Raw genomic sequence first — 24980 nt, 5'->3', positions numbered from 1 at the left:
CATTGTGTGTTGCAATTGTGTTAAGCAATATACACACGTATCAATCTTAAACCATTTTTAAAATGAGACTACACACATAAGGGTAAAATCGCACATGTGCTAATAATTTATTGAATTGTATTCAAGATGACACACACACAGCACACTAACGATGCCTCCTTTGAGTCCATCCCACAAACCAGATGACGTATGAGAGGCAGCAATGATGGCACAGAATGCTGGAAAAGAATAGTGGTCATAGAGAAAGAAAAGAAAAGCTTGGCTGTTACTGGCTATTCACATCACAATGACACCGTTTGTAGCTCGGCCAAACTCGGTGTTAACCGCACACAAGCATTTGGGATCGATTGCCAGCCCTGAGCGTCAGGCAGCGACACACCCCATACCAGGATAATCAGTCAAGCCTTTTGCTGACATTCATCGTAAAGGGTAAGGGGGGAATTCTAATATATGCCCTGATTTTTAGTATGCCTGTAGTCTGTTTTAGCTGACTTGGTTTGTTCAACTACAGTTTTAATGATCAGTGTGGATACACTAGCATGTGCTAATCATTTAATACATTTAAATATAAAATATTGCATTCCCCTTATGGCTTGACAGAATATAGTGATGTACATTTTTTGAAATGACTCGTGGTTTAACATTGTAACTTGTTAGCATTAGCTTATTACAATTGGCCTGTTTTAATTTCAGCACAGCACAGTTGTGCTAATTGTGCAATGCAAAACCAGCAGACTTTATCTGAGCCCTGTATAAGATAATACTGTTAAAGGTGAAGGAAGTTTTGGGCTACATGATCTTGTTCTTTTACAACTGTATACGTACGTAGTAAAACATGGCATAGATAATGAAAACTGTACGTGATCCTCCAAAGTGTCCCTTAGCATTGTGCTACACATTTAATATCAACACGTCAGCTGTGAAAGATATACATTTGCTGGCTGTTTTGGTGATTTGTGTTTTCATCTGGCAGAATAACAGGTGTACGCATTTGAAATGAAAACCAAGCAATCAAAGGAAAATACATCAACAAATAAATATATCAAACATCTTTCACCCCTTCGTGTAGTAATTTGGCTGTGCTGAAGAAAAGGAGCAAACTGCCAAATGTGAAACACATTGGAAGTGCTGAAAATAGAATCTAGAAAACATGAGGCCCACTCATAACTGTGGCTAAATCAATAGGACAATACTTTAATTGATGCGCTCTTTATCTTTGCAATGGCATGCCTTTTTAAATGCATCAGTCTTGGCAGGAAATGTGAATTGTTTTATAAAGCTTCTTTCAACTCATTAGGTTTCAGTAGCAATTTCACAGAATACAAAGTTAACAAACACTTTGAATAGAGACGTAATGATATGAAAACATCAAGATACGATAGATACGATTTCGTCACGATATGAAGCTCGCGATACGATAATTATCACAATATTATGGGGAGGTTTGCAATATTAAAAAAAGGTCACAAAATTGTAAAAAAGAGCTCATTCAAAAAATAAAAAAGCACACTATTGTGCATATAATGCATATTAACAACCTACAATCTCTAATAATACTTAAAATCGAGGCACTTGCTAATGCACGCACACATTGAGTTCCTCCACATATTGACTCGATTAACAAGCATATTACGTTCCCCTTCATCTGACCATTAGTGTGAATTTTAAACATAAAGGGGCCAAAATATCCCTTATGAAAATTAAACTGCATTAAAAAAAAATAGCCACCAGGGAAACCTGACTTTTTTTAAGCAGATGTGCTGCTTTTAATATCGTGACATGACGACAACGATATTGTGGCAGATTTCATATCGTGATATTGCCGTTATCGTTACATCCCTAACTTTGAATAATCCTAAAAATCCAAAATCAACCTTTAGTAGAATTTCCTCTTCTTTTTAAATCACCTATAGGTTAGAATAATCTCAATCACATCGTATTGAACAGTATTTATGTTTCTAAGCATTGAAGTGCTTGCTTCTGTTTGCCAAAGTAATAATAGGAGCGGTTATTGAATTTTAAAACTATAGCCTCAAAAATCCCCTGGATATTTATTTCTAAGACAACATATACTGTACATCATTCTCTGTATGGACAAAGATGCAACAATTATTATATTATGTGGCGAGTTATCCATGCAGTCGTTATTTTCAAATATCAATCAAGCTGCATGCATGGTCCCTGAAAATTATGAGGGCTGCTCATTGTTATACAGTAAATTCATTAACCGTAAAACTGCTCTTTGGCTGTGCCCAATAGGAGCTACTTGATTGCGCGAATCAAGAACTCTCCTCAATGGGTTGAACATTTGCAAACAAGGAGCTTTAGGTTGTGACATTCTTTTATTTAGACAGTTTGCTGATGACCCGAATGAGAGCGCCGTTCTCATCCTTTAGCCTCTGGTTGTCCATCTTGAGCTCGGTCAAGACCTGGGGAAGTGGATGCAAGCGATCAAATCACAAGATCACAGTTGCAGGCAGAGTGAAAATCACACTGATTGTGGAATGCAAAACGGCCGATGGTGCAGTCACACAACTCAGCGGCACCAACACAACCTCATTCACCACAACCAGTTTCCAAGTGACGTTTAAAGCCGGGCGACATGGGCATGCTTTATGGTACACGATCATGCAGTGAGGAAGAACTTGTGAGAAGAAGGTCAAAGAGAGAAACAAGAAGACATCGAAAAAATCTAGGTCGTGTCCCTCACAAGGGGCAATGGCTAAAAATAAACAGCCTCTTTGTCATAGTGTTTCCTCTCTGCTGGAGATACACAATAAGCTTCTTTTGTGTGGGACACATCACCGAAACTAGTCAAATGAGCAAAGAGACATGGAAATAAACTTTCCATTTTTGTTCAATTGAGTAAAAATCCAATGTTGGGTTTATAAAAACATTCAATATTTTGCGGTGCGTAGCATTGGCATGCAGTGAATCCTAGGGTATAGGATGCAGTACTGGATAGAGGCAGTGCATCTAAAAAAAATTCTTTAAAGGGCAATTCAAATCAGCACCACTTGTGCTTGACGTTATGATGTCATTGTCCTTTAAACACAGCCTCTTAAATGGGACACAGTTGATATCAGGACACATTTTTGGGTGAGGACTGTTGTCTAGCCATAATAGGGTTTTGATTGTTCATTTACAAATACGTATAAATACACACACATGGCTTTTACTGTAAGTCGCACTGCTTGAGTCATCAGTCTCATCAAATTAACAAGTCACTATTTTGATGCTTGCAGTGCTTTTCTCACTGGATGTGCTTCAAAATTAAAAGCCACTTTGCTGAATCCTTACTCAAGCAAAAAAGGCGTCCCTGCAGAGTAACATTACTGCGTATTAGTAGAGGTGACGTGTAGCAGGCGACAACTCACAGATGGCAAGACCCCTATTTATTTTCAATGACATCATCGAGGTCTCCACAAGCGTTGTTGCCAGTACACTACTAGCCTCTTCTCTCACTCAGCCTGGCAGTGGTCACTTAAAGGGAATAAAATGGCACACTGAAACTCTTCTCATTTTAAGGGCAGCTGCAGGTTGGGAGGAGGCACAATGTATTGACGATTAAGATGTGCAGCAGGGGTTTGCATGTATGCCTCTCAGTTCTGAAATTCGAATCTCGGCTACAATCTTTTTCGTGTGTACTGTACTTGTATATTCTTTCCATGTTTGCATGGCTTTTCTACACTGACTCACGCTCCTTCCATCATTTAAAACAAACATGCACACATGATTAATTGAAGACTTTAAAATGTCCATTGGTGTGAATGTGCATATGAATGATTGTTTCTATGTGCCCTGTGATTGGCTGGTGAGCAGTTAAAGTCAGCTGGGATACGTACCACCAGCAATCCAAGTGTGATAACCACATAAGATAAAGAAAATGGATGGATGATCTTTGACCCCATTTTGGCAAAAAGTGCAAATACTCCCTTATTGCCATTTGGCTTCACTTACATAATATATGCCGTAAGCCAAACCATTTATTAAAAGGAAGTCAAGCCAAAAATGTTCCTTACAATATTATCTCCTATAAGCCCCCACTAGTCTAAACACAGTATTCTTATTAATATTGTGTTTGTGGAATGCAAATTAAGCAGAAAAACACCAGTTTTCATCCATCTCAAGAGGCTGCCATTTTGCCTTGTAATGCCACTTGCTGAAAATGAACATCACAGTGCCTAAGGGCTCAGGTAACGATATTGTGGCTCACCTGTTTTTAGGGTTTGGTCATTCACAATCTGAGCCCTTAGCCCAGAAGTGTTCAAACTACGGCCCAGGGGCTTTTACCGCCCGCCATCCATTTTTCAGTGGCCTGCGGCATATACCGTCGTACTAAGAATGACATTTGACACGCCCTAAGGCTAATAAAAAAAAAAAAACTAAAAAAAAGTTTGTAAATGGTCTGAATGAGAAAAGAGGGTGTCGATAAATAGGTGCCATTGCTATTCATAAATTGGTTTATATAGCCTACTGTAGAGCTTTTCTAGATATTGTCACCCTTAAAATAATTACCTGGCATTTTTTTTGTAAATCATCTCCTCATGATGCAAATGGTTCAATTTCCTGAAAATTTGGGAAAAAAGACTTGGCAAATATTTTAGGAAGAAGGCGTCAATATGCAAAGACACAAATAAATTATTTAAAACTAAAATAACAGGGTTTTTTTTTTTCAAAACACTGTGGTAAATAGAACAACTTTAGAAGCAAAAAATTGTTTCTTTCACTTTGTGCTTTCAAGTTCCAATTTACACAAGGTCCAATGTCACATTATTGATCCTCAAGTAACATACTGTATATCAAGTAGCATACTGTAGTTTGCTCTTGTTTTGGTTCTGAATGTGGAGATGGGATTCAGCTGTTGTTCAGTGAAAGGGTGGATCTATTCTAGTTGGATACAATGCTGTTGGCCACTCCAAAATCTTGAAAAATCCTTAACTATTGTCCTTATAACCTTTACCAGAAAGATGTCATGTAGCAGTTGATCAAATTAATTTGAATCTAAACAAAATATAATTGCTTGCTTACTTGATTGTAGCGTGTTTAATAAATGATTAGCTGAATAATTGTAAAATGGCCCTTGCGTCCTTCTATTTTTCTTTATGTGGCCCTCAAACAAAAAAGTTTTAGGCACTGTGATGCCATTTTCAGTCCAGTCAAGTTGCGAGATGGATTTTGCTGCTTAATTCATATGCCACAAACGAAACATTAATCGGAAAACCACGTTTAGATTTATTATTGCAAAGACAAATTTTGACTTGACATCCCTTTTAAGTGACAGATGTTGACTTTCACACAAGCTGTTTGTTTTGAAGACTGATGATGATGATAGCATGGTACTGTCCCAAAATCTCCCAAGTTTGTCATATAGACAAACAACATCTCATTGATTCACAGTCACGCTACGCTGGACCCGCTTTATGATTGAGCAGTTCAATTTCTGCCGATACCATGTGATGCCTCATGTGTGAATCTAACAAAATACTGCCAGTAGTATTTAAAATAAGGATGTTTGTGATTTTTGTGTAGGTAAGACAGGTGGGTTAAAAAGTAAAAGAGCAGGGTGAGGAGGGAGAGTGCGAGGTGGGGGAGGGGAGAGTTAGGCGGTAGAAAGCGGTGCAAAACCTGCCTGAGAGCAACATGGCAGAGGATGCGGGGCCTGTGGAGCCACCAAAAGGAGAGTTATGTTGCTGAGGAAGGGGATGAGAAGAGGACAGGGGAGATCAGAGGTCCTCTGTCTCCGGTATGGAGGCCGTCTCAGAGAGGCGGGCGAGAGCGCGCAGCAAGGCTCTGTTCTCGGCCAGGAGGTGCTCGTTGACGCTCCGCAAGGCCTGGGCCTGAGCAAGGGCAGGGAAGGCCTGCACAGAGGAGGAGAGAGAAGGGAGGACAGAGAAAGCGTGCAAGGAAGAGGATGGGTGTGCAATGAAACGCTCAACAAAGAAGGGACACCAAATCAAAACTTCAGAAGAAATAGGAAGAAAAACTAACAAAAGCAAAGCGACTCATGAAGGGAGCTCAAGAAAGTGCTTGGTTGCATGCTAAAGATGATATTAAATGTTAATTAAAAATAGAATAATAACACAAGCAATCATATCCTAATGCTGTTCATTTTAACTCATTCACTGCCATTGACGGCTATTGACGTCAAAAATTCATTTGAACTATTTATGTTAAACATTTTTTTTCAAACAAGAGTATGAAAACTTCGATTTTTTTAATTGTACATTTAGAACAGATATAAAATTTATGATTAATCGTGAGTTAACTATTGAAGTCATGCGATTAATTACAATTAAAAAATGTAATCGCCTGACGCGATTAAAGAAAAGATTATTAAAAATTAGGAGCGTCAGGCAATTACATTTTTTTATCATAATTAATTGCATGAGTTCACGAGTTAATTCACGATTAATCACAAATTTTATATCTGTACAATAAAAAAATCTAGGTTTTCATACTCTTGTTAACAAAAATGGGGGAAAAATGTTAAACTAATAGAAATAGTTAAAATTAATATTTGACGTCTATAACCGTCAATGGCAGTGAATGAGTTAACATTCAAAAATGCCTGATAGCTTTAAATCATTCAAACATACTGTATGCTTAACCCTCTCATCGTTTGATTAGTTTAGGAAATCGCAATTCTTGACTAGAATTCATTCAACACACGCACGCACACATGAGTTATTGTACGCAGTCACACATAGCTAACACACACAAAACACGCTTGCAGACACAAATGCGGTCGAGGATGAGGAACAAGGAGGACATCTGGCTGCTTTTTACAACGCTGAATTACAATTATATAAGTGATTTAAAGCACTACTAAACAAGTCATGCATATAATGTTAACTTTCGGAAGAAATGCTCTTGGCTGGGTGTGTGGGTGGGGAGGAAGGTAGAGTGGCGAGAATGCTTGATGCTGTGTGTCCTTATTGTGCAAACGTGATCTTGTATGTTCAATTGTGTCTCAACTGCTTAATACAGTAAGGGTCACAAGTATTTGGACAGAAGTTTGCATGATTTTGCCTTTAAACATACATTAAGCCCATGGATTGAAATTAAACAATCTATCACAATGAAAATTTGATTAAAGTGTTAGCAGTCAGCTTTGAAGCAACACCAAGGAGCTTTCAATTTTTGTTGATTATGGCGACACCATATGGACAAAAGCGGTAGTATTTTGCCTGTAGCAAGACCACATTTCTCAGAAAAAACAGTGGTCATCTTTGAGCTCACCCCAGCGACTGAAAGCCGGGCCTATATTTTGATCCTTGACTTTTCTTTTATCCAGGTAGCCTCCCTTTGTTCTTTTTTGTCTCCTTAGATAAAACGTTTCACTTGTTTTGCAGCTTCATCCATGACAGCCACAATCAAACGTATACATTCGAATCAAGGTCCATCTTTGTAACAAATGGGGAAAAGGGGAAGTGACGTATGTCATAAAGCAGTCAGCACGTTTGTAGTTTTGTGTGTGGCAGTGTTTCTACCACCCTCCTCAAAGTTGTTGTAAAAATGATACAGACCTAGCTGTAAGTCAATGTTTAATCAGAAGAGTTATGAAAATATTTCTTGAAGGTTGAAAAGTTCTCAAGTATTGCTTTATTTCAAAGGTATAATTATAATCATGTTTGATACTTGGATGAAAATTCTTCACTGTTGCCACTTTCACTTGCTGCTTCTTTGTTCTTGTTGCCTTCAATTTTACCTTCACTAAGCTAAGCATTGGCATGAAAGCCACTGAAGAATCTCTCTCTCTCTCTTTCTTTTCTTTCTTTCTTTCTCTCTCTCTCTTTCCTTTCTTTCTTTCTTTCTTTCTTTCTCTCTCTCTCTCTCTTGACTTGCTTTTCAGTTGCAAAGTACATGCTAGCAGCTAGCATGACCTAGCAGCTAGCTAGTTCTGAAATCAGTTTCTTTGGACAGGTGAAACCAAGTTAAAGTAGTATCAGAAACATCATATTGGCAGTAATGTATGTAAAGGGTTTGAAGAGATCCATTTGAACATCGTGTATCTGTGGGCATGTATGGCATCTGTGGCTTCCTGTGCTGGCTTTGTATTTATTCAATGAGAATGTGATGGATGACTGAAGTAAAATGGTGTGAATATTCTCATTCATCCAGGTCATTTCCTTCTCAGGACTGACTCAATCACAACTGTTTACTGTTCTTGTTGTCTTAGATTAGAAGACGTTTTGCCTCTTATCTGAGTAGGTTTCAACAATTCATGTGCATGGGCTACATAGGATAGCTCTTTCCACTTACTGAAGACAAAAGTGTGGGGAGCAAGAGCCACAAATGAGCAACAACCGGAAGTGGCTCTCGTGAAGGCTTTGCATAGCATCTTCAGGGAGAAAACTAATGAAGAACCTGACGAAATTGGTCTTGCAGCTCAAGTTTTATTCAAAATGACGTTTATATTAATCCGCTGTCCAAAATACGATTGAACCCCTCAAAATGGAGTTACTCTGCCATGAAATGGCTGTAATTACCACAGTAAATGCTCAATGTCATATTATTGTGCAAGCTCTCCAATTAAATCTAATGAATTATAATATTGTAAATCTGTTGTGGTAGTGGAGGCAAGAAAGCGCATCAAAACACGTTCATTGTCCAAATACTTGGACCCAAGTGCATGTTTCAAAATGAAAATATTTTTTATGTTTGAAGTGCAAAAGGCTAATAGGATGCTTGAGGCTGTGAAAGGCTGGTGAGGTTTGTGGCTATCGTTCCCAGCTGATTGTGTAATGTGTCAACGCGTGTAAACATGCCCCAGTCTTGACAGAAGACAATCAAATCAGGTGACAAGCAGGTGTCGTTCTTCAACTCAGGTGTCATGGCGACCACTCACCATCCCCACCCCCTCCCCTCAGGGCTGGTACCCACAGCGGAAGCGCACTGGGGGGTCCTGCTGATGGAACCATGACAACACGGATGTCAAATATCTAGCGTGCTCCTCATCTTAAATCTGTCAATATTAGATTTCCTGTCACCATTTTCTTTTGAAAACCGCCATCAAGGACCAGGATATTGCAACATGGAGAAACAGCAATTTGGATGTGGCTGCTAATTTATTGTATGACACAATGTTGAATGTACAATATAGTTAAAAAAATAAAAATAAATAAAAACTCAGTGCTTGAAAGCCCTGCCAATTGTGTTATCTTGCAACATTTTTACCACCCTGCAGAAACTGCACAGGCGTTCAATCTGCTGCACTGTGTCTCTTTGTAAAGTGGAACACTCTGTGCAGAGCAGGAATGTCTCACAAAAGCAGGTCTTTCGCTATTGGACCAGGTTTGGTATTCAGCTGGAAGTAGGTCACAACATTTGATCAACCCCATCAGTGGGATAAGCGAAGCTCGGGAGCCGTGGCGCAGACTCCTGAGCCTGACAGAAAGTGACCCGGCAGAGCCGTGTTGCTAATGAGCCTCAAGCTTAAACCTTCTCTCTCCTTGACTTCAAATCCACCTGGCCAAGTGTGTGCATCTCATTTGTGTGTGCAACACTTGAATCCTCTGACTTAGCAGGCACAAGATAAACTCTGCCTCACAGTTCTAAGGTTTGTCTTATTTCTGTGTAATCTGTATGCTCTTCTCATACTTGTGTGGGTTTAGGTATAGTCAAGGCTTTACATTTTCCATAGGTGTGAACGTGAGAATGAATGGTTGTTTATAAGTGCCCTGCAATGGACTGGTGACCAGTGAAAGGTAGACCCCTCCTCTTGCCCAAGTCTGCTAGGATAAGCTCACTTGCTCCCCTAATGAGGACAAGCGCTATTGGAAATGGAAGGAGGCAAAGTGTCTTATTATATCATCTGATGAGACGCCACAGCTTGTGGTGCAAAAAAGCACTATAGATTTACGTAGACTGACCTTCATTTCCTCTTCCATGCCTGACGCTCTTTTCTCAAGGGCCTGTTTTTCCTGCAAATAAATAGGCGATAACATAGGTGGCATCAGAAGAGCATGAAGAAGCAACCATCCTTCTTCATAGTAGCAAAGAAACATGGTGAAATAAAATACACGATTGTGCTGCAAAGACATACCTTTTTCTCAGATTCGAGCAGAGACGATTTCTCTGCTATCCTGTCTTGCCTCTACAAATAAGAGTGTTACTTCAATATAGCATCATGGATGAAAATGTTGAAAAGAAAATGTGTGTGCACTAAATGAAATTCTGTGTGTGCCTCAATTGTTAAGACATTGGTGTCAAAACTGTGGCCTGAGGGCCATTTGCAGTCTGCCATCCGATTTGTATTAGTAGTGTACCAAAATTAATAATTGACAATGGCCCGTGTTGTTTGCCTGCATTGTCCTATATATGATCTACACTGGGTGTCAAGGCAGACATTTTAAGTCACACACATAAAGTTTTAAATAATCCACATACAAAATACTAAAACATGCAGTTTCTGAGTAAATTTACTTTGTCCTGGGACCGAATCTAAGCAAAAAGAATGCTTGAAAATATATTTTAAAATACCAAATAAATCTGAAGTACACCCTAAAAAAATAAATTTTTCTTTTGCTCCACCTCCCTCCTGAATGAATTAAATCTCAAATAAAACAGTTTAAATGAAATTTAATTTTTGTATTATTTATTTCATTGCTGTCTCTTGCAACTTTGGTAACAGTAAAACCATATAACAATAATATTTCAAATAATGATATAGTTAATATTTCATACAATTTCAAATAATTATTATTCATGAAACATGTCCCACAACATTCACACAAACCTTTTACCATAACCCTTTTAGCTTGATATCATCAGTTTTCCATCCTCGTTTCTATTTTTCATATTTTTATAACATAGTTCGCCTTGATTGAATTTCTCACATGCAACCCTGTTATGCATATCATCAGAATAAGAAACTTTTTTTCTGTACTTATTTACATAAGTAAGTTTGTCCCCTTGGTCAGCAGTAACAGGTAGTTGAATAGCTAGCTTCAACTCCTGAGGGAAAGCTAGCATTTGTCCAGATTTGCAACTGTGATCAGGGTGACAGGGTTGCACAAAATTGACAGGGTTGTGAGAAAAAAATGGTACAATTTATCTGTAAGCGAAGCTTATAGTTTATACCTATTATTGATAAATGGTGAATGATAAATAACCTGAGTTTATATAGCGCTTTCTACACTATATGGTGCTCAAAAACGAATGTATACCTAGCAGATAATCAGAAAAGTGAAGGTTTATTTTTCAAGGATTTTGAAGCCCAGATTTCCTCCAATTCTGGACGTCCATAATACTGCGTCAGCTCATCATTTTATTTTAATGAAGCTTCCGCCACCCCGATTGACTATGATGAAGTCACTTACTTGAGCCACTTTCTCCAGCTGGGAACGAATGTTGACAAGTTCTTGTTTGCTGTCCTGCAACCTGGACTTCAGACGCTCATTTTCCTGTAGAGCCTCAGAGTACATCTAACATCATAAAATAAGATTTGAACTATGAGTAAATCTGTTATTTTAAATAGAATGTGTCTTTTTTTTTTTACAATGTAGTAAAATCTCTTATGTACCACAATTTTTGGAGCATGAAATGGTAAGTTTCACCTTCTTGTAGTCTTTGCTTATGGTGTCTTGCTCCGGTTTGTTCAGAGATGCGAGTCTGGTCTCCCTGCGAGTGTAGGAGCTGGTCCTGCCCAGTCTGTCAGACACATTCTCCCCACTGGAGTCGAATCTGCAGCAGATCACATTCACACAATGCTACTTCAGTTAGTGCTTAGTCCTTATAGTGCAAGACACTTTCTTCGCTAATTAAAAATGGATTCCACATTCCCAAATGTAAGGCAGAGGAACCAAATTATTTCAGTCAGTCATTCAGCAAAATTAGTTACAATTATAGATCTAGACAGATAGAATTAATTATTATATATTCATTCTGTTTATATTTATTATATATATTAAAAAAAAACGTTAATTCAGGTGTAAAAAAGTATTACTACAATGCATTTGTGCGGCTCAAATTTTAACGTGTGCGCTATTAGGGGCTAACCTTCACAGTTGTTTAACTTTAGAAAAAAAAAGAAACATTTACCTTGACAGTCTGTCATGCTGAAAAACAAAAAAGAAAGCATTAAATTGGGGCTCATTAAGAACACTGGAAACAATTAAGTGTGGTTAGAGCCAGATGGATCTGTTAGTCATATGTTAGATAAAGAAGAAATATTTTCCATTCTGAGGAAAGACCTCCAGGTAAATAATGGAGTGCACAGCATAGGGAATTCAACACTGTTACAGTTCACAAAGGTCAAATGTTGCCCCTGTATTCAGATAATCGCTCACTACTTCCAATTGCTTAAAGATAACATCATCACATCAAAAGTAATCCGAATATTGAATAAGAGATTGTCCAGGAACAGCTTTTGCCTAATGTGATCCCATGTTGAATTCATTTCTTTTGGACAAAGGAATTTAAGGGCTGTCATGCCTGTAGCTGAGTTGTATGTTTTCAGTGATGACTGTTTTATGAAAGCTCACGTCTTCAAAAATGTGTCAAGAATATTGATGTTATGACTGTCCACTGCCCAACAAAAAAGCTTGTAAACCTGACACGTGTGGATGTTTACGACCATTTAATAGCTGCAGCGAGGCCCCGCTGATCCCTGATCTGTTTGCAGTTTCTGCTGCAGACTTATGAATTTGACACTGCTGATTCAAAAACCTCTCTGTTCACAATAATGGCAGCTACAGCATATTCTGTGCAGGGGCAAAATCAATGTTTACTGTAATAGAGCCGACATTTATTCACAGGTTTGAGGATACAGTGTGTTATGTTGCGTCAAAGGAGCTATTAGTTAGCATGTGTTTACACGACTGAGCCAGCGCTGCGTGTCCTTATGTGGTCATGTGTTTGAAGAGAGCTGACCAAACACAGGCCTCACCCCTCCAGAGAGAGCCCACACACGCTTTATCTTTTAATGTCAGGCAAAAGAAAGCCATTGAGGTGATTTAGAGCTTGTTGGTTACCTGCATCAAAAATGTTATTAACATTTGTCTGCCTTTTTATCATTCAGAAGCATGTGCGTGTGACACCACCCTCAAAGCCACAAAGTTCTTTTGAACTCCTTTGTACACAATAGAACGATGAAGGCAAGATCAAGGTGCACTCAATTTCAAAACATCCAAATGACCTTCTAAGTACCCAATTGACACTTGTGTTAACACTTAGCAGAGCTTGGAAATGTCAAACAAGAATGTAAAATGTGGTCTCTTACAATGTGACAATGATTACAATAAAATAGGTTTCAGTGCATATGTCCAGTATTTCAAACTTGCACAACGATGAGCAGCAAGTTAATATATGGACCAAAAACATGCTACTATAGTTGATTGAAGAATATAAATGGTCATTTTGTAAATGTAAGAGTGAGAATTATGTATTATTAAATATTTGATCAGCGATTGCAGCGAGTACCCCGCCTTTTGCAATTTTGCTTTTGGAGAGACTCCAACTCACTCGCGACCCTAGTGACGATAAGCAGGATAGAAAATGGATGAATGGAATTTCAGTATGGATTTACAGTATAACACGATAAGGAGGTCGGCTATTTGTGTAGCAACACACACATTTTCAAAATCTGTTTGAGGAACAAAATTTGACATTTTTACAAAGACAGTAATGATCAGCTTGTGTGTTTTACGTGCAATTATTTTTGTGCATCTGTAACTCAACTCAAACTTTCACCATCGCCATGGTAACAACACACGCATACTCACAGATGACAAGTTGTTCGAGAGATGCTTTTTTAAAATGAAAGCAGTATCAACAGCAATGACATCATCAACGGGGGACTCAATACTCCCCCTCCTCCTTTTTGTCACAACATTCAAACATCCGAACTCACTGGAATCGGAAAAAATTTGTGCTTGTTACCACCCTTTACATAAAAATCTACCTTTCCCGCGAAAATGGACAAGATTGCAGTAATTCTAATAACTTATGTAGACTTCATTCTCATCACAGCAACATTGCACTAATCAGTGCATGTCATGCCCTCTCACATGCAGGGCTGGACTGGCCATCTGGATTATAGGGCAGATGCACGGTGGGCCGGCCTCTTTTGGGGCCGATGCAGTGCTTTTGAATTATTATTTTCCTACATTTTATCCCTAGAGAATGGCCCACAATTGAGAGGGACCAGTCCGTTAATCCAGTTCGAATATAGATAGCAAACTGAAACATCATCAATAAACATCATGTTAGGCATGAGGCAAATGCCAGGGCCAGTTTTTTTGTGCCCTGCTCACATGCATCATTGAAAATGAATGTCCAACTTTCACAACACTGTCAACAATAACACAGTAGCTTTTTGATTTTACAGGAGCAAACAAACTCTATGGTGTTTAATGCCGCTGTCTCTTTAACAGTCCCACAGATGCACAGACATAAACACAGTAACCCACTGAGAATAGTGCACTTAGAGTGGGAACATAACAGGAAATTGCAGAAGGAAAGTTCTCTTTTCCACAAACTGAATTCAGCAGAGATGGCTCTTTAATAAACTCATTTGCTGCTTCATGAGGGGCCTATTGTACATATTAGGATCGAGCAGTGTAAGAAAATCAGAAAATAAATGTATTGTGATGGCGCAGTAATAATAATAATGATGAAAACAAGCAACTAGAGAAACAACCTTTGCAGTGAATTTTGGCTTCCAGGTGTTATGTAGATTTAGCCCGAATCATTCCCTGAAATCCCCAGTCGAGTGCATTAATCCATCGTTAACGCCGCGAGGATAAACAGCGCTTTGTTTGGCTTTATCAGGGAGAAGGTTTGATTGGATTTGAAGAGACAAGTTCATTTGCAAACCCCTCATGCAGGTTGAAAAAGGAGGCTGAGGAAAGAACAGCTGTATGTACATTCTCAGGAAGGAAGGTTCTTACTCGGAAGCTTTTGTCTGTAGGGGATGGAGACGATGGCGGCGAGTCGGTGACTGACCTCCTGGTACGAGTCAGGTCTTTGGTGCGGGGGTAGTAGGATGACATGTCCCTCCTACAGCTTCCCTCGCCTCCAGATAACAGATGCAAAGATTCCCTCAAGCACCAGAACCCATGCTGGCGCTCCAAGGGAATCCTTCGGGAAAACAGGTGGGAAGGCTGTGGCCCAGTTGGGAGAGACTTTCTGTTGCTTGTCTTCTTCCGAACTTCACAAGTCAGCTAATAGATAAAAATGCAAACTTTCAGCAAAGACTTGCCACAAGCTCTCATTTTCTTCAGCCTGTAAACAAATGCCTGTGATATGAAAGGCCCAAAAGAAAGCAGCCAAAAGTTCTTCATGTGCTGCCTCTTCCTGTGATCCCCTCAAAGTTATACTCTCTCTTCATCTGCCGCTCTCTCTCTCTCTCCCTCCTCCTTCTTTCATGGATCACTCACCCTCCCAGCACTCCGCTACTCCCCCCAAGCTTTCTGTGGCATCTTGCCAGAGGCTCTGAACAGGGACGAGCCACTGAGGCCTAAAATTGTCCATTTAAGCGCGGGACTACACAGAGGAGGCGGAGTGCCGACCAAGAGGCTGGAGTTTTCATGAGGAACATGCAGAAGGTCACCTGAGGAGGTGACGGCAGCTGCCAGGTGACAAGCCATTCCGGCCTACCTGGCAGGTGATGGAGAGAAAGTGCCGAGTCAGGCTTTACTTTTAATTTGTTGCTTGTACTGCATTCAGCTTAGCAAGAAAATGTTTTTCCAACTATCCATAGTTGGAATGCAATTGATGCAATATGAAGTTGATGTAGACTTTTTCAAAATATGGGGCAGTTTTTCCCAAAATATGTTTTATGTAACTGTTCCAGGCCAGATAGTTTTATGAGCTCTGTCCTGTCACACTGCAACAGTGTTTTTCTTGCTGCATGACTTATACTAAGCCTTGTAAAAATTTGCTTCAAAGAATTTGTTTCTTTTTCGAAGACAAGCTAAGACAAACCATGCCAAATAGCTACATTTGCTAATAAGAGCCAATGAAAGTGGTGGGAAAAGTCTTCACAATGATATTTTAATTGGCATTGATATATGTATCATTTTCGAACATCCGGGCATTTCTGATATTTCTGTAATGCTTACTAGGTGAAACCAATTGTATTGCTTTTGCCTGCACTGTAACAAATTTCTGTATAATCTAAAATCGAATCCTTTTTTTTTTAATACAGCATTTTCTTGTTTTTTTAATTTTACAGTATTTAACTGTATACATCAATGCATTAAGGGTAAAACAAAGTGCCTTGTGGGTTAAAACAAAGTACAGTAATTTATAATTAGCGGTAAATAAAAATACTGTATATTTTATAATAGCTATGTTTTGGCACGTATATATGTGGATTACAGGTAAATACTGTATAGATTGTTGGATTTTGGCGGGTATCTATAGGAGAGCAAATAGCGGACCCTCTATTGTCACTGGAGCAAGGACAAGAGCAGTGACGTGCGGTCAGGATAGGCAAGGTAGGCACTGCCTACCCCAGGCTGAAATGAAAGTTAAAACTGCTTGGCTTTTTCTATTTATTTTAATTATTACTTTCATTTCAGAAAGCCTACACTACCTATAGGTTTAAAAGTGACAACATTTGGTCATTTTCAAACCTCAATTAAAAATGACTCATTACGCGAAAATGCTGCAAAAATTATGCTCCTGAAGGCACACCGCTACTGTGCTTTTCCCCGCCCTGTCTGCATACTAGCAATGTGTGTTCGCGCATGCGTAGTCAGTTTCCTGGTAGAAAAGTCCTTTACGCTAATAGGCAGATCGCTACGCGGCCTTTTTACATCGCTGTATTATTCCCATGCAAATGTAATTCCGCACAGTGCATTTGTGAATTCAAAACACAGCAAAGCGTTAAGATGACGCCACTCTGGAGAATATACAATTATTTTCACACCTTTCTTTTGAGGGAATACGCCTTATTTTGAAGGATGGGAGACCAACGCCTTAGCTACCGGATCTTCAGCAAAGTAATGGACAAAAATGTATTTGTACTTTTTACAAAGAATGGTGCAAAAGGAAAGATTGGCTTTGTGGATGTGCTTCGATGAACTGGCTGTTTCACTTTACATGGCGTTTGGCATTGCTATTGCTATTGCTAGCTTGATTTTGTGAGTAAGTAGGCTGTTTTACAGGGAGATATTCACTTTATTACATTCTTTCCAGGCATCCGAGCGGGTTTGAAATTGTCAGTTTTTTGTTGTGCGGCAAATGGGAGACTGCAACGTATACTTTACTGTGGCTGGCAGACTGCGCACTGGCTGACGGTGAGCCAGAACTTTAGCTGAGCAGCAAGTGTTGAGCTGTCGCACCGGCAGGCGGTGAGCACGAACCCCGCTCAAAGTAAAAAAATAAATAAAAAAAGATTGCGGAGCAAAAAAATTGAAGACTTCAAAAGAGAGTAATGTTTTTTTTGTTTTATTTTCTACCCATACAGAGGAGGCATATGTTAAAATAGTTTGAATGTGTGGCATCTTGTATCTGAGTCTCAAGTATCTTGAGGTCAGGCTGAGTGTCCTCTTTTTTTGGGAAATGAAAAAAAAAAATGGTCACCCTAGGATACGTTGTACACTCGTCTCAATTTGCGACTGCCTGCCTACCCAAACCTAGAGCTCACTGCACGTCACTGGACAAGATTAATATTTTAGCGCGAGAGCATTCTGCATCGTCTTCACATCGCATTTCTCCGATAAACAGGCAACATTACAGCTAACATTCATTTATGCACTCGGCTGCAGAACGAGGATTGATTTTACAACAAGGGCGGCACGGTGGCTGACTGGTTAGCACATCTACCTCCCAATGCTGAGGGCGTGAGATCAAGTCCGGGCTTCGGTCTTCCTGGGTGGGGTTTGCATGTTCTCCCCGTACCTGTGCGGGTTTTCTCCGGGTGCTCCATTCTCCTCCCACATTGCAAAGACATGCATGGCCGGTTAATTGAGCACTTAAGTTGTCCCTAGGTGTGATTGTGAGTGTGTATGGTTGTTTGTCTTCGTGTGCCCTGCAATTGGCCGGCAGCCTGTTCAGAGTGTATCCCTCCTACTGCCCAAAGCCAGCTGTGATAGGCTCCAGCAGCGCTTTTGAGGAATAAGCGGTTCAGAAAATGAATGGACGGATTTTACAATGACATACTTTATTATGTATTTACAAGAATTTACTGGCAACTTTAGTAAACTAGATTACAGTGAATTGCTGTAAAAGTAAATACAGGATGTAAATGTAATTTATATACAGTAAATGTTTGATAAAAAAAATACAGTAATGTACTGAGATTTTACTAGAATTAGCTGGCAATTTTTTTTGTCAGTTATTTCCTTCAGTCAATTCGTTACAGTGTGTGACTTGCATGCCAAACTCTCCATCCTAAAATTTGTTGTGCAGTAGGATGTTCCAACAATAACATGATGGAGACTAAATGATCATTGAAACTTTGGAACTGGACGGTTTTAAATGGAGGCTAACCAAGACCACTATGCTTTGTAGTGAGCACTTATGTAAGTGGAAATAATCGTTTTTGAGTGTGATAAAATGTATTATTTAGTTTTCTACATATTTTAGGTGTTAGACAGGTTGCATTATTATCTATATATGTAAATAGAGTAAAGCCGTCGCCATTTTGACTCGTGACGTATGCTCGAAATCGTCCATTGGTTAGAAATTGAAAAATATGTTTATTATTGTAGTTGCAGTTTACGGAAGTGAAGAACTTTACAGAATCACACTGAGAGGCGTTTGTTTACCTTACTTATCTTCATGACATCATCAAAAAATTCCCACTATATTGTAATAAACATTGGTAAAGTTGACAGTGCCAATCAAATGTTGCACTATCATGCATTCAGGTGTACAGTATATGTTCTGGCTGTTATGCTGTCAAGTATATGCTGTACTAGGGGTGTTAGAAAAAATCGATTCTGCAATATATCGCGATATTACAGCGCGCAATTCTTGAATCGATTCGATATGAGGCCGAATCGATTTTTAAGCATCCATTTTTTTACGGGAATATTCAACAAAACGTCTTACTTAAGGTTAGCTTAATATTTTATTTTAGTGCTGTTCAGACATGAAACAGACTGCAACCTGTTTGTTAAATGCAGTGGCTCAGTTATAAGCCTGAATTTTCAGATAAATACATTTTCATACAAATCTTACAGTGTACATGTACAAGTTTACCGATTAGTATTTTCTAAATTTGAGTTTAAAAGAATCGCAACAATCAATTTATAGATTTGTATCGGGATTAATCGGTATCGAATCGAATCGTGACCTATGAATCGTGATACGAATCGAATCGCCAGGTACTAGGCAATTCACACCCCCTATGCTGTACCATACTTGGCAATAAAAAATGTCACATCATCATTAATTGAATCCATTTCAAGGAGAAATAACAATTAAGATAGACCTTGATGGTCTGGAACAACTAATTGAAGTAGCTGACTCCTTTATTGTTATCTACAGTACTGTATCTTTAAATGAGCGGCAAAGCTTTAAATGTCAAAGTATTCCATTTAACACAGACTGACACACACACGTGCTCGCCCACAAGAGCTTGGACCATGCTGTCTTCCATATATAGTGAGGTTTGCATGCTGACGTCCTTTTGCACAGGGCAAAGAGAGTAGATGGAAAGATAAGAGATGACAATTCCAAATGGTGGAAGAAAAAAAGAAAGCAGAGGTAAAATGTCCCAAGAAAGATTGTTTAGTTCTCCGTAACCATTCACATAATTGTATAAATAAAGTGTGGACCTATATCACTTGTGTCTGAATTTCCTAATCTGAATAACAGCAATGGTATTCATTGTGTATACAGAGAGTAGTAGACTGGCAGTGGTGCAGACTATTAAAAGTTGCAGCTGGAGCGTCCTCGGGCTGACCCCCCCCCCCCCCCCCCCCCAACCCGGCTACATTCTACATACAGTTTGAAATTGCATTCTCAATATGGAGCCACAAACATTTCAGTAGCAATGCGATGCAGTCATCTACACTTTGTACAAGATCTCACAAGATCATCTACAGCCTGATACACGAGTTGTCCAAACATTCTTGATGACTTGACTGAACAGCTCCAAGGTGACGAGATCACAGAGCTCAATCCATCTGCACCTGTCCTCCTCTTTGTTACTGAAACGCTATGTGGAAAATGTGTTGGGATCATAGCGGCGCGGAACAGCGGAGGGCACTAGAGACACGCAGCCGGCCACTCCACTGATGAAGCCTGGCTGTGATTATCACAGCCAGATATAGTCCTCTTAGTAATGCTGAGAGACACTCATGTTACCACCGCCTGATTTCTGTTTCTGATGCTACCGCGGAGAACAGCTGATCCTCTGACCCGAGGTCAGCCCCTGAGGAAAAGTGGCTTTCTCTCCATACGGCGAAGGGCATTAATAAAATGCTCTTTGACACAGTGCTGCTAGATTCATCCCTCACTGCAGCAAGTGGGAGGAATCGGCACCGGCGTTCAGAGTCAAAGTTCACCCACACAGCACAGTATCAGCTAAGAAGGTAAAAGCAGGGAGGCAATCCCTCTGACTCGAAGGCTCGGACTACACAGAGAGCGCCTGCGTTTTGCCCAATATGGTATGGAATGCTGAGACACTCCAGCCATGTGCTGTGAAGAAGCAAAGCCACTTGGAGGGCGGGGGGGGGGACTGCGCCTCTGTGAGATGTTAAGCGGCACAACAAGTTGAACGCACACGTGCTTCGCGACTACCGTTACAGCGCATCTTCAAATGTTGCGTCAGAGATGAGAGCTTAGTGGCTTTGAAGCGCAGATGCCTTTCGGCTGAAGGAGGAACGGGATGAGAATTTGGAACCATGGCCGTGATGAAAACGGAGTCATCCCGAGGTGCAATAATGTACTTGGTGGAATCATATTGTTTGTGGCTGACGAGTAGATATCGGTTTTACATCATCCATTAAAATTTAAGTATGCCATAAAACAATTTTCTACCCAGGGGCCTTCAGACTATCAGTTTGAATTAGATGAATCGTGTATAATCTTTTCAACTAGGCTTGGTGAGTAAAAGTCCTATAATGCACTCTAGTGGTACTGGTGAGAACAACACATAAAAGAGAACTAAACCATTTCAAAGCAGTGAGTGAATTCAAATCTTAGTCATACTTTATTGCATTATTAATGTTCATTTTGTATTTTTGGGTCATCGCCATTGTTGTTGACTTTTGAAACCTTTGTTTATTCAATATCAGTGAATAGACACTCTAAGCGAATAGTGTAATGCATGTCATTACTGTATGTAATTTGTGGCCCACCATCCATATTTTAGCGGCCCACGTCTTATCCTAGAAATGGCATCTGCTATTAACTCATTCACTGCCATAAATTCATTTTTTTAAAAAGATTATTAAAAATTTGGGGCAAGGGGCGATTAATTTTTTAAAATTGTAATTAATCGTTTATAGCTGTCAATGGCAGTGAATGGTTAAAGTAGTAACAACATTTTTGTTCATGACACTGTGGTGAATAAAGATGATTGATTTTTACAAGAAAAAATCTGCCCTGTGTTAAGGTAAAAATTGCGAAAATATCACATGAATGATTCCTGAGTAACTGCTTAAAAAGTGGTCATTTTACAACCAGGGGTGGCAAATCCAGGTCCAGAAAGTAAATACCCTGCTACAGTTTGGCTTTGGCCCCAGGTGCTAGCTAGCTAGCTCCCTAGCTAGTTCCCTAGTTAGCTCCCATGGTGCTCGTTTAGCTGCTAGGGAGCTAGCTAAAGCCAAACTGTGGCAGGGAATTTACTTTCTGGACCTGCTTACGACAGAATGCTCTGCTTTTGTTCTGATTTGACCTTGTAGAAAGTTTTTCACGTAACAGTTTTTAAAGTGGAAAAACACTGTAGTACATACAGCTTGATTGACTGATTTTGGTGTGCTAGACAAATTAAAGGGGGGAAATTTTAAAGTGGCCCTTGCATCCTTAGAGTTTTCTGTATGTGACCTCTGCTGTACAAAGTGATCGTCAGACAATTGAAACTTTATGAAGCTCTTGCGATATTTTTTTGACTCATCAAGATAGCATTCTTGGTCTAAGATGTAGTGGAAATGTAATCAATTTCAATTGCACTAGCTTTTATCTTTAAACCAACAACACCATCTAGATGAGCAAAAAAATATTGCAAGTGCCTCATGAAGCTTCATTTTGGCATCACTATGAGCAGCACCTATGATGTGTGACGCAGTGCTCATCGATCTGTGGTGTTCCGCACGCGATTGATCCCATGCTGATTGTCATTGCAATTAGAATGACTGTAAAACCAATCTTCTGCAAGAGCAAGAAACAGGCTAGTTTTAAACTGAACGGCTTCTGTCAGTGCAGATTAGAATGTCCTCAAACCTTTAAGAGGATGTTTTTATTTGACAGCTAAAAGTGTGAGTTGTAACGTCAGACACATTCAAATCCCTTGCCAGAGCTCTTTTAGAGAAGCAAAGACTGTGTTTAATTTGGATTATATATAAATAGAAATGATTTAGATGATAGGGTCACTCACTGTAGTTATGGGTGCATGGCTTTGTCACGTGATCGTCATACCTCTGCAACGGTGCCGTCTGATTCATCGCATCCGTCCAATTCATGTCGTCTGCTCCTGTGCCTTGTAAATGGAAGCTGTTCTTCTTCAAGAGGATTCTGATTTTCATCTCTCCACCTTCTTCCACCGACTGCACATATGAGGTTTTGTCTACTGTCAATCAACGTCAGCTCTTTTTGATGGTCAAATCAAATAAGTAATGTGACCTCTGATGGAGTTTATGCCAGTAATGGTGGATGTAAGCTGGCAGCAGGCTTCCGTAAGCTCAGCAACGCTTTGTAACTTGGGTCTTATGTTCCCCTGCTGTATAGTCACATAACACTCATTTTGAATGGGAATGCGCTGATCACTGAAAACAAATCTTGAATTTAGAAATGAATCACACAAAGCTTATAGCATGAAATCTTGTATATTCTCACTGACCTCATCTGTGTTGCTCCATCTTGGGCTGATTTTGGTTTCTTTGGCTCTATCCTCCACTTTCCCATCAAGTAGAGACTCTTCTGAGCTGTTGATCTTCTGAGCCGCTTTCAAGTCTGTCAGAGTTACTCCCTGCATAGCATTCACTTGGCCTCATGAATCAATCAATCAAACACACACCTGTGAGCTTTTGGCTTCTGTACTGCATTCTGGAGTTACCTGCGTTGACCTGCGGGTCTGCCTGGCATGACGAGATTTCGCCCTCCTCTGAGACTCTGCTTCTTCATCCCTGACAGGTGTCAGATAAAGTCTGGAACTACAACGGGCACACAGATTTAAATTTTTTAAACATGCAAGCTTCCCGTCATACAAAAAATACGGATACTAACCATGCAATTTCAATAATTTACCATTTTACTGCCGTTAATGAACTTACACTTACCAGAATTTGGCAAATCTAAAAGCTTTGACAAACCACTACAAAAAGTATGGATTAGAGGCTTTATTCATAATTGCTGGTCAAACGACCAAATATGGTATATTTATGCCCTATTGTATTGAATTAAATTTTTTACACTTCACTGAATTCCTTAGAAAGAAGTTGTACAATCACATCTTTTGATTTGGACTTTGTCTGGCCACTGGGTTATTTGTTTCATTTTATTGTGTGTTCTATACAACATGTTTTTTATGAACAAATGGAAAAGATAATAGACAATTGCCTTTAATTTCATGCAATGTAAAGGAAATTTGCTACGTCTGGATTTACAAATTGTTTTTTTTAAATTATCTGTTATATATATATATACAGTATATATATATATATATATATATACGAAGAGTGGTGTTTTATATAAATAAATGCTGTAATGCAGTTTTGCATCAGGACCAGAAAAAATGACAAGAAATGAAAGGTGAATTACTGCCTTACATTCATCTGTTGATGCCAAACCCAAATGTTTTTAGTCTAAAAGACAAATAAAGGGATTTACCTCACTGTTCAGCACATTTGGAAAATGACATATTGAATTGGCATCATGATAGAGGCCTTCAAATCAATATGTGGCGCCACAGAAAAAAAAGAGCTGAGTAATCAGCATCATGGGAGAGGCTTACGTTTCCCCCACCTCTCCCCTGCCTGCCTGGCTGTAAGTGCCTGTCGTGGAGTCGCTTTGAATCCTGAGAATCGACAATCTGGTCAGCAGCGCACTCTGCTGAATCAACAGTGCAAAGCTCGAATGGAAAAGGACTGACATGACTGTGCACATTCAGGATTAAGCCTGAAATGTTGTAAGCAAGCGGCTTCAGGTTCATTAGCGGTTCAGATGCCGTAAAGAGTTCACTTTAAACCGTAGCACTGGAATAGAAAGAAAAGCTGTCACATTACACGAAAAGTCTCACTTGTGCTACAACTCAAAATGTAGGCTACATCTCGAATAGCTGCTGTGATTAAAAGCTAGTCAGATCGGAGAGGTAACGTCATCTCACTTTCTGTAGTAATAGCCTCACATGACATCGGTTTTAATGGCCTTCAACACCTGCACATTCATAGGAACTAGAATGTTGTAAATAAATAAATAAATCAGAAACTCATAACTTTGTATATTTGATAAAGAATTAAGGGAAGAACTAATTTCCCCTATGAAACATACCTGGGCACCAAAGCATGCATACTCCGAGCAGAAGGTCAGAAAGTGAAACACTGCAGCAGCGATGAAAGGGAGAGGCTGAGCAGAGAGAGAGAGAGAGAGAGAGAGAGAGAGAGAGAGAGAGAGAGAGAGAGAGAGAGAGAGAGAGAGAGAGAGAGAGAGAGAGATGGAAACAAGATAGTGTAGAGGGGGAAGGAAGGGCATGGGGAGTGGTAACAGAGAATAAATCAATTATGACTTTCTGTTTGTCAACGTCTGATTCAGATACACATTTTACTGGGACAGATGGCATATATGACCAAATAAATTGTATTACTTGCAACGGCCTCACTGCTCACATTTGCATCCAAGTTTTGACATCGATGGATCAG

At 39.6% G+C, this 24980-nt stretch overlaps 1 protein-coding gene across 5 annotated transcripts; it reads right to left on the bottom strand.

Annotated features, from left to right (window-relative positions):
- Positions 1-77: 77 nt before the first annotated feature.
- On the bottom strand, positions 78-24699 carry LOC144037759 (protein phosphatase 1 regulatory subunit 12B-like). 5 transcript variants are annotated; one of them, XM_077549540.1, is made up of 12 exons: positions 24613-24699; positions 23180-23276; positions 22964-23092; positions 22747-22843; positions 22543-22670; positions 12046-12062; positions 11562-11688; positions 11325-11429; positions 10049-10099; positions 9876-9926; positions 8852-8911; positions 78-2429 (listed from the first exon to the last, which is right to left on the bottom strand). In XM_077549540.1, the coding sequence occupies exons 1-11, from the start codon at positions 24630-24632 to the stop codon at positions 8870-8872; spliced, it is 864 nt and encodes a 287-aa protein (XP_077405666.1). In that variant the 5' UTR covers positions 24633-24699; the 3' UTR covers positions 78-2429; positions 8852-8869. The 5 variants fall into 5 exon arrangements, with proteins under 5 accessions (XP_077405666.1, XP_077405644.1, XP_077405658.1 ...); XM_077549518.1 differs by lacking the exon at positions 8852-8911 and adding an exon at positions 5633-5861; XM_077549532.1 differs by lacking the exon at positions 8852-8911.
- Positions 24700-24980: the final 281 nt, after the last annotated feature.

This window comes from Vanacampus margaritifer, chromosome 1 (assembly GCF_051991255.1).
Source record: "Vanacampus margaritifer isolate UIUO_Vmar chromosome 1, RoL_Vmar_1.0, whole genome shotgun sequence".
NCBI classification, from domain to species: domain Eukaryota; kingdom Metazoa; phylum Chordata; class Actinopteri; order Syngnathiformes; family Syngnathidae; genus Vanacampus; species Vanacampus margaritifer.
Note: the sequence above shows the minus strand (reverse complement) of the source record. Positions and strands in the feature narration are given on the sequence as shown.